Source organism: Wyeomyia smithii, chromosome 1, assembly GCF_029784165.1.
Source record: "Wyeomyia smithii strain HCP4-BCI-WySm-NY-G18 chromosome 1, ASM2978416v1, whole genome shotgun sequence".
Taxonomy (NCBI): Eukaryota; Metazoa; Arthropoda; class Insecta; order Diptera; family Culicidae; genus Wyeomyia; species Wyeomyia smithii.
Window position 1 is genome coordinate 21174134 of NC_073694.1, and position 9521 is coordinate 21183654.

A 9521-nucleotide genomic window follows, 5' to 3' on the forward strand; every position below is an offset into this window, starting at 1 on the left:
TTCGCGGCCGATATAACGAGTTCATGGGCACGATATGCGTTATTATGAACCCGGCACTCGAACTTAGCGCGCCGTTTACCAAAACGAACCCTGCTGCAAACCTTTCCCTTATCTCCAACATCCCAGTGATTTTTCGTGGAAGTGCAGAGGTGTTCTCGGCTTCCAATAAAGCGAATATCACGTCAACATATTCCCATACACAATCCTTCATTGACCTGCATTCGGATGCGGCCGGCGCTGGTATTGCCCAATATAAAGATTGAGGTCATCAGTTTTTACACATTGAGGATGCATGTTAGACCCAAGCATCATCTATTGGTTCTCTGTGTAATTACAGCTGATCCGGCAATAACGGAGTAGCAACCGCGGGCGGTCAGTCATGCTCATGCTCATGCTCATGCTCAGTAATAGGAATGCATATGCGTGATTAAATTCACTAGAATAGAAGTAATCAAAGCGTGTTGTAGGCACGCGCGGTAAAAAAAGGAAAAATACAGGGAAAATAAACTGTAACTATTAGAGATGTGATTAATTAAACTCGGGTCATATTTGTGTATTGAGGAATCTTACTAGTTGAGAATGAGCTAGGAATGTAGGAAAAAAAAGTAATTTTGTTTTGTTTTCCCAAGGAACAGATGGAGGACTCGGATCAAACTGTTCAGACCATTGCTCTCTTCAGTCCCGCCTCATACAACCTACCGTAGTTCAAATTTTCACATTTGTCGTCTTCAGAAGTTAGAAATGCTTGGATTGCTTGGCTTCGTTGGTTCGAGAACGTAATGGTAGTATCGAACATTACAGATGGGAACCCTTCGGAAAGCACAGTTGCTGGCAATGGGGGGTATGGAACTACAGGGTGTTTTTTACGGCATACCCGGAGTGAACGCCACCGACGATTGCGATCCGTACGAAAAAGCCAAAACCAAACTCAACGAGCACTTTTCGCCTAAACAACACGATTGTTTCGAGAGATTCCAATTTTGGACAATGTCTTTAGATAAGGATGAACCGCTCGAAAACTTTCTGTTGAGGATTCAACAAAAAGCCGAGAAGTGTACTTTTGGTACAAATGAACTAGAGTGTCGTCAGAATGCTATTATTGATAAGGTTATTCAAAATGCACCAGAAGACCTTCGTCGAAAACTTCTCGAGAAGCAACAGCTAACTCTTGACAATGTTACGAAAATGGTCAATGCCTTCCAATCAATTAAACAACAAGCCTCGCAAATGGCACCTAATCGGTCAAACATTCATACCGAAGTTAATCGAACAATTGTCAGGAAAAACAACTTTCCATTTTACAAGGACACTGGAATACCAGCATTCAAGGCAAGATGTCACTGTTGCGGTAGACTTAAACATCGGGAAGGAGAGATATGCCCAGCTGAAGATAAAACATGCCACCGATGTCGACGTACTGGACATTTCCGTACAATGTGTAAAACTCATTTGGAAAGAGAACCGGAGAGACGACAAGAACGACAGAAGCGAAGACACTCACCAGCTAGAGCTGGATCAGGGTATCAACCAAACTATTCTAAACGATACAGAAATGTAAGAAATGTCGAGGTTCACGCGGGAGATGTGGTCAAAGAAGAAGAGCTTCCTGTGTACAAGATATCTGATGATGGTGATGAATATGTCACATGTCGGGTAGGAGGGGTAGAAATCGAGATGCTTATAGACTCTGGATCTACCTACAATCTAATCGATGATAGCACGTGGGAGCTTTTGAAGCTCAGAGATGTTGACCTTCATTCACAACGATTTGATTCTTCCAAGCGGTTTCTTGCGTATGGCAAAGTGCCGTTAAAATTGCTCACTGTTTTTGATACGGTTCTCGAAATCGATGACGGGGCTAAAACGATCTCAACTACGACGACATTCTACGTGATAGAACGAGGCCAACAACCACTTTTGGGAAAACTCACGACACGCAAATTAGGTCTGCTTCGCATTGGATTACCAAGCGCACTCCAGGAAGACGTAAATCGGGTAGCCGAAGTAAAAATCTTTCCAAAAATTAAAGATTTTCACCTGGTACTTCCCATCGATCGAGGTGTTCCACCGGTGATCCAGCCTCTTCGGCGCTGCCCAATTCCCATCCTTAGCCAAGTGAAAGCTAAGTTAAATGAATTGTTGGCTATGGGAATTATCGAACGTGTAATGAAGCCCACATCTTGGGTTTCTCCGCTGGTACCGACTATGAAGGATAACGGTGAGTTAAGGCTATGTGTAGACATGCGGCGCGCTAACCAGGCAATACAGAGATTGAATCATCCCTTACCCGTCTTTGAAGAAATCTTGACGAAATTTACTGGAGCACCACCCTGGATATCAAGCAGGCTTTTCACCAAGTAGAGCTCGCTGAAGAAAGTCGGGACATTACCACGTTCGTAACGAATTGGGGCCTGTTTCGGTACACACGTCTTTTGTTTGGGGTGAACTATGCACCACAGTTTTTCCAGCATCTCATGGAAAGCATCCTGTCAGACTGTCGTAACACAGTGGTGTTTATCAATGATATCCTAATCTGGGGTGCCTTCGAAGCAGAGCACGACGAAGCGGTGAAAAAAACCTTGTCGGTACTAGCCTCTCATGGTCTGTCACTCAACATCAATAAGTGCAAGTTCAAAAAACAGCAGATCGAATTTCTTGGACATAATTCATCTCCGGATGGAGTCTTGCCTTCGGAAGCTAAGATAACTGCAATGTCGAGCACCACGAAACAAGGAGGAACTACGCAGTTTCCTGGGCCTTGTAACATATGTGTCCAGATTCATCCCAGATCTAGCTACATTAAGCCATCCTCTAAGAGAACTTTTGAAAGTGTCCAACCAGTTTCAGTGGCATCCTGACCATGAAAAGTCGTTCGAAGCACTCAAACGGCAGCTTGGCCACGTTGATCACCTGGGTTACTATGATCCAAAAGACTATACCATTTTGGTAACTGATGCTTCAGGAGTTGGTCTCGGTGCCGTGCTGGTACAAATAAAGAACCATCAAACCCGAATTATAAGCTACGCATCTCGCAGTTTGTCAGAGACAGAGCGTCGTTATCCACCAATAGAAAAAGAGGCCCTAGCAATCGTGTGGGGTGTTTTGATATAGCGATTGACTTTTTGGGCCCCTCACCAACCAGTGAATATATCTTGGTCGTCGTGGATTATTTCAGCAGACATGTTGACTTAGAAGTTATGACAACGATAACTGCTAATGAGACTATCAAACGGTTGAAAAAAATCTTCGGATTGTGGGGTGTCCCACGCACAATAACATTGGACAATGCCAAGCAATTCGTTGCATCCGAGTTTGAAGAATTTTGTAACCTAAAACGAATTTATCTGAATCATACCTCACCATACTGGCCTCAGGCTAATGGCGAAGTAGAACGCCAAAATCGGTCTTTGCTCAAACGAATGGAAATTGCAAATGCATTGTACGGAAACTGGAGAGCAGAAATGGAGCAATATCTGGAGATGTACAACAATACACTACATTCGACCACAGGACGTACCCCCAATGAACTGTAGCAAAATCGTCGGTTGCGGTTCAAATTTCCTGAAATTGAAGACTTAGCTTCGGCCGTTCCGTTCCGTAATGATACTGCTAAGAAACTAATGGGGAAAGAAAGAGAGGACGCTAAGCGTAAATCGAAGTCTAGTGACATTGTCGTGGGCGATGTTGTTCTCATGCGGAACCTTCATCCTACAAACAAGCTCTCAACCAACTTTTTGAAGGAAAAGTATTTGATGGTAGAACGGAATTGATCGAATGTTCGTGTACAGTAGAGTGGCCGCATTTTATATGGCCGTTTTTGAAACTATCGATCTTAATGAGCGCCGGGCTGATAAAGTTTCCTTTTGACCTCCACAATAAGCCACGAAAATTTGAAGTTGATCGGAGTTTATTTAATGGACCCACAAAGCGCTCAAAGTTTGGAAATCGATTTATATGGAAAATTGGACGGTTTTTCTCATTTTCAAACATACATTTCTAGAAAGCGAATTCAAATACACTCATATTTCTATAAAATAGTTATGTTATTATCCTAATCTAAGTACAAGGAGGTCTATGAATTTTTGTGTTCATTGACAAGTGCTGATTATGAATGAGAAGGATATTTTTTTCGGTAAGACTCAACAACTTGCAATATGAACTGGAGTTCATCTTCATTATGCGTTAAAACACGGTTATAATCTTTTATAAATTTAACACCACGCTCTGCGGCGTCGTTTACAACAAGTAATTTTTGACAGAAGTCCGACGCAATCTGGTATTCTTCAATATTTTTCCATTCGGCTGGATCACGATCGAAAAAATCAGTATTGAGTTCAAAACTCAAAAAAAAAAGCTTTTGTTTTATATGAAACAAAATGGGATAAATCACATTCCAGTAACTGTTCAGGATTTGGATGCTTGCGATATTCTACAAAAGCTACTAAAGGATCCTTCGCTTTCAGTTGCTTAATCATTTTTCGTTTGATTTCGAGCGAGACGTCTGGATCTAAGAAAGCCAATCCAACTAATTCTGGACTTAAATACCACAAGTGATTCCTCATCTTTTCAATTATAGCGTTTGAAACGACTTCATCAAATTCGACGTATGCGAATGAATCATGTAGAAAATTCGTATCTTGATTAGGACATTTAATAGCATTCGTGCATCCGAACCAAACCCTAATGTAAAGTTTGACTACAAAAATTGAAATGTCTCGAATGCAATTTAGCTCTTTCGTGGTCAATTCAAATTGAGATCGAAACAAATACATTTTCAGGCAATAGATGTTTTTTGACATGAATCTCGCGTGTGACGCAGCACCACATGAGTGAAATGGAGCCGCTTTACCACCAAGAAATGTGAATACCAACTCCAAAAGTTCTTTATAATCGCCACGAATTTGATTGCGTTTGAGCTGGTTTTGACAAAACTGCTTGATTTGATCGATATCTTCATAGGACATTTTTGAGCGAACTATTGGATCATTGAGGCTGTCAATAAATTGGTTTTGCTCGATTCCAGGCCAAGCTTTCGCAAAACGGTTGAATATCAGGGTTTCGGGACCGCTGCTTTTGCCATATTTCTTCTCGAAAACACTTTTGCATACAATTTCATATATATGATGACGACAAGCAAAGTGAGTCAGTTTCCGACCGAGCAAATTACTCGAAAGAACACAAGCACCTTTGTTCAAGCTAGTGTTTGTGGAAGTGGTATCGAAGCTTGCTGCTATAATCTTGTCAGAAATATTCCAATCCACAAGCGTTTTATAAACTGCTTCGGCGATATTTTTGCCGGTACCCGAATCAATTTTAGGTGCTCCCAAAAACTTTGCTGTCCCGTCGTAACTCACAAGAACTGCTATTCGGTGAGATCTACCGACCAAATCGGTTAAAATTTTACCGTCCCAATGAACCACCAAACGATCGCTAGTGCTGATCTGTTTTACACAAAAAAAAAACAATAAAAATAAAATAAAATCTATCAAACAGGTTAATCAAAATTCATGAATATTACGTTGTAAATGAAGTCGGATTTTGCTTCAACAATTCGATTGTGACGGTTCTCTTCACGCTTTCGTTGCAATGATGTTCGATTCAGAGTATAATCACGGGATGGTAACTTCAACCCCTCCAACGCTGCCATCAAAATATGCATCGCATCTCTGTCCGATACCTGATATCAAAACAAAAGAAGTATGAAAACGAATCAACGAGTCACTATTTCATTTGTTTCACCTTTGCTTTATCAAGTGCAGAACATAAACGTGGTGTTATCCATTGTTGTTTTCTAGTAAAACGCCTTTCCTGTGATATAGGCGCATCAATTTCACCGTCGTATATTTCAGGAGCATCAGAAACACTTCCCGTGTCTTCATTTGCGTTATGATCTGAATACGATATAAAAAATATGGTATTTTTTCCATTCAGATTACATCACCTACCAATTTTTCGACGTGTTGATGTTTTTTCATTCTTCAACCGATCATCTTCCTTCTTTTGTCGCGCTTCTTCTTTCCTTCTGCTCAATTCTGATCTATTTTCCCTAGCGGTTAATACAGCGTCAACTCCCAGCATTGATCCAGGTCGCCCTTTCTGTCGCTGTTTTTCAAGAAAATCACGATCTTCTTTATTGTGCATGATGGTCAACGCATCGGCTCTCGCAATATCAAAAAGATCGTCTAGATCGTTTATAAACGCATCATATGTTTGCTTCAAAGTTGCTCCCATTTTATCCACACTCTTTTTTGTTATACTCTGCCATGTTTGGTACAACTTTTTAAGTTTATCAGCACATTTATGGAGATCACGATATGGTATGCGGGCTTGCTCCAAAAAAATAATCGTGGCTTCAATTGTTAGCGCTGCACTATCTTGCGCGGTTAGTTTGACAAATCGCATATTGTAGAAAAACACTCCCAACACTTGCCTATTCGATGGAAGTTTTGTACCAACAATTTGATGTGATACGTGTCCAATTAAGATGATTGCTCGTTGTTTTTCATCAGCTCTACGTGTTTTCACCAACAAACCAGTTGGATTCATTGTTTCAGCCATTTGTCGTTGAAATAATGTTTGGTTTTCACAAATTACAATTAACAATACTCGTTTGTCACCCTGAATCACTTGATTATCAAAATAAATGACAAATTTGCCTTCGCGGCGGAGCTACACTTCACGTGCTTTAACCACCGTTCTGAATTTGAAAGGTTGTATTACGCACACAATGACAATCGTTCAGTTAAAAATGATCAACTCTGCCTGTGTTGCCAGTTAATTGAAGATTGCATATAAGGGATCATTTGTATATTACGTAAGCGTATTGCGGAGCGGAGAGGATATCAGCGAAGTCTTACATTGCGTGAGACCACCATGCAAAATTGCGTTACGCGGGGTGTGGGACATTGAGAATGGCCAACTTGTGTGTTACGTAATATATAGACGTTCCCTAATGATATCTTTAAGTATTTATAAAGTATTTTGATGCACAATATACAATTATTTTGAGAAACAATAGCAAATAACTGCAAAAAATTAAAAAAAACAGCAATTTTCATAGGAATTTATCGTTTTTTATCTATAAGCGTTTTGTGGGTCCATCTAACGAACTCGGATAACCTTCAAATTTTCATGGCTTGTTATTGGAATAAAAAGAAAACTTTTTCCGCCCGGCGCTCATCGAAATCGCATGATGTTGCAAAAATGGCCACTCTAGTGTACAGTCGATAGATACAGGTAAGGAGTACGACAGAAACGTTTCACATTTGAAGAGGATTATAGATTCAACTGAGCCCTTAACCTCGGTCGAGGACGGCGAAGAAACCAACGAGGCTAGTGAGAGAACAGCAGGCCTGCGTCGTTCTGAGCGAATCCGTAAAGCAACAAATCGTTATCATTAGAATCATAGATTTCAGTGTCACTGTCAAGCATGGAAAAGTTCACTCCCTAGCAAGATTTCATGCAAATGTGTTCTTTGATTTATCAGCTATCGTTCAACTATTTCCACTCGCGTACAAGTTTTCCATAGAAACGCTGCTGATTGTTTTTCGCTTCTAACAGTTACGAATACCATAGAAGGAGACTGAATGATTCAAACACGATAGTATTTATTGTATCCAAGTTCACTTGCACTCAACATTATCGCGAGAAGCTTTGAGATATTATCGCCAGTGATACAAAATTATGAATCCAAATTAACGTTAGATTGCGTTCAATTGTTTGCTTGCCGGAGCAAATAGGTATCATCAATGCTTACGGAAATTGTAGCATGGTGCATTAGCATCTGATACTTGAAATCACCAAGAATCATCGTGGTATATCACGGTGAAAGCACGACGTGGAGTAGCCGAATTACGCCTACAAGCAACCAACATTTTAAAGAATCATTGCGATCGCTTGAGTGCAATCGTTTACGATTCTTTCGTGAAACACTCGCTATATGTTGCTCGCTCCGCCTAAAGCAGGCAATACTGAAACAAAATCATCAAAGAAAGCTACCATATATTTCTTTGCTCTAAGTTGTCTCTTGCAAGCTTGAGAATGTAACTTTTAATAGTGATGGTTTGCTAGGATTGAAAGCTTATAAATAGCACGTTCAGAAATGATACCCGAATTATTGCTATGCGATACGAGTTTTTCCATCCTTGGTCACTGTTCACTGGATTCACTGGATTCAACTATCTTTATTTATAGAAAGGGGAATGTGGTATTCAATGACAAACGTAAGTATTGGTAACCCTATACCTTGTATATGTGTATGTGACAGTCTCACGACGGACGGTTCACTCTCGCAGTGTATGAGCACTGCGACTCATTCTAATGTACTTCATAGCGTGCATCGGTCGTTATCACAGGCACCAATCGGCAAAAACATCTAGCTGACGTTGAAGAAAGTGACAGTCTTCAATTGTGTGAACTCGAAGATAGTGTTTGAGGTCATCCGCGTAAGATAACCGTGGTCATTTAATAACTAGGTTCACGTCATTAAAATAGAGCAGGAAGATTAGCGATCCTCAGTGACTTCCCTGCGGTATTCCAGACGTAGCGTCAAAATAAGAGGATTGGTTAGACGGCGACCGGTAAAGCACGATTGAAACCATAGTAAAAGATTCCCGTTGATTCCAAGATTGTCAAGGTTTGCAACGGCTATGCGATGATTCAGTTTATCGAAGGCAGCTGTCAAGTCAGTGTAAATGACATCCGTCTGAGCACGTTTCACCATACTGTCACTGATGTACGAAGAGAGGCAAAGTAAATTAGTGGCGGTGGAGCGACCGGCTGTGAATCCATGTTGGTCAGTGCTTATGAAAGCTTTGCAGTGAGCGAGCAAAGGCTCCATGATGACGAGCTCGAACAGTTTGGCAACAGCACAGAGCGAGGTGATGCCACGATAATTGCTCACATCGTTTTTGTGTACTGGAAACATGTACGCCGATTTCCAACAGGACGGGAAGACACCGAAAGTGACAGATAGCTGGAAAATATGCAGGAGCGGAGATATAAGGTTATCAATCTGCGTTTTAAGAAACGTCGACGGAATCCCGTCAGGACCCGGGTTCAGTGATGCTTTGAGTTTGCAGCAGGCTCTAGAAATCATCGTCGCGTCTAAATGAAAAGTGTTCAAAGTTTGACCGGACCGTGGGGTGTTATTGACGGCACGTTCGACGTGGTGATTGCTCAGTGTCTCGTCAGTGAACACGCTGGCAAATTTCTCGGAGAAAAGCTAACAGATGTCCTGCGGGGTGGTTGCCTCCTTACCGTTGAATGCCATAGAAAAGGGTATACCACCTTCATGTCGTTGTTGATTGACGAACCGCCAAAACTGCTTGGGACGAGACTTGAGCTTTCTCTGTAGATCTTGATGAAATCGGAGAAAGCATCGTTTCGCAGCATTTTTGTAGGTGTGGTTGATTCTCGCGTTTGTCGCGTTTGTCGCGTTCTCGCGACGGGCGACGACATCGGCATCGACGGAGTCAAAAATAGAGTTCCAGTCGAGTTCGGAGAAAAACTCAGCGATTTTC

The 9521-nt window shown here is 41.4% G+C and overlaps 3 protein-coding genes across 3 annotated transcripts; 1 reads left to right on the forward strand and 2 right to left on the reverse strand.

Moving 5' to 3' along the window:
* Positions 1-834: 834 nt before the first annotated feature.
* Positions 835-3111, forward strand: LOC129716628 (uncharacterized). The gene is made up of 3 exons (XM_055666464.1): positions 835-2218; positions 2362-2760; positions 2831-3111. The coding sequence occupies exons 1-3, from the start codon at positions 835-837 to the stop codon at positions 3109-3111; spliced, it is 2064 nt and encodes a 687-aa protein (XP_055522439.1).
* A 464-nt stretch (positions 3112-3575) lies between these two features.
* LOC129716629 (uncharacterized) lies at positions 3576-6321 on the reverse strand. The gene is made up of 5 exons (XM_055666465.1): positions 5946-6321; positions 5740-5891; positions 5519-5677; positions 5355-5441; positions 3576-3617 (listed from the first exon to the last, which is right to left on the reverse strand). The coding sequence occupies exons 1-5, from the start codon at positions 6229-6231 to the stop codon at positions 3576-3578; spliced, it is 726 nt and encodes a 241-aa protein (XP_055522440.1). The 5' UTR covers positions 6232-6321.
* Positions 6322-8503: 2182 nt separating this feature from the next.
* On the reverse strand, positions 8504-8839 carry LOC129716630 (uncharacterized). The gene has a single exon (XM_055666466.1). It carries the CDS (start codon positions 8837-8839, stop codon positions 8504-8506), a length of 336 nt encoding a protein of 111 aa, XP_055522441.1.
* Positions 8840-9521: the final 682 nt, after the last annotated feature.

What these genes read in the sequence shown, in the direction of transcription:
- LOC129716630 (XM_055666466.1), bottom strand. Translation starts at nt 8,839, where the DNA reads ATGGAGCCTTTGCTCGCTCACTGCAAAGCTTTCATAAGCACTGACCAA.
- LOC129716628 (XM_055666464.1), top strand. Translation starts at nt 835, where the DNA reads ATGGGGGGTATGGAACTACAGGGTGTTTTTTACGGCATACCCGGAGTG. An exon ending in ACCGACTATGAAGGATAACG is followed by an intron (nt 2,219 to 2,361) that starts GTGAGTTAAGGC and finishes TTCACCAAGTAG; the next exon opens with AGCTCGCTGAAGAAAGTCGG. An exon ending in TACGCAGTTTCCTGGGCCTT is followed by an intron (nt 2,761 to 2,830) that starts GTAACATATGTG and finishes AACTTTTGAAAG; the next exon opens with TGTCCAACCAGTTTCAGTGG.
- LOC129716629 (XM_055666465.1), bottom strand. Translation starts at nt 6,231, where the DNA reads ATGGGAGCAACTTTGAAGCAAACATATGATGCGTTTATAAACGATCTA. An exon ending in ATCAACACGTCGAAAAATTG is followed by an intron (nt 5,892 to 5,945) that starts GTAGGTGATGTA and finishes TATCGTATTCAG; the next exon opens with ATCATAACGCAAATGAAGAC. An exon ending in CTCACCGAATAGCAGTTCTT is followed by an intron (nt 3,618 to 5,354) that starts GTGAGTTACGAC and finishes TTTCCCCATTAG; the next exon opens with TTTCTTAGCAGTATCATTAC.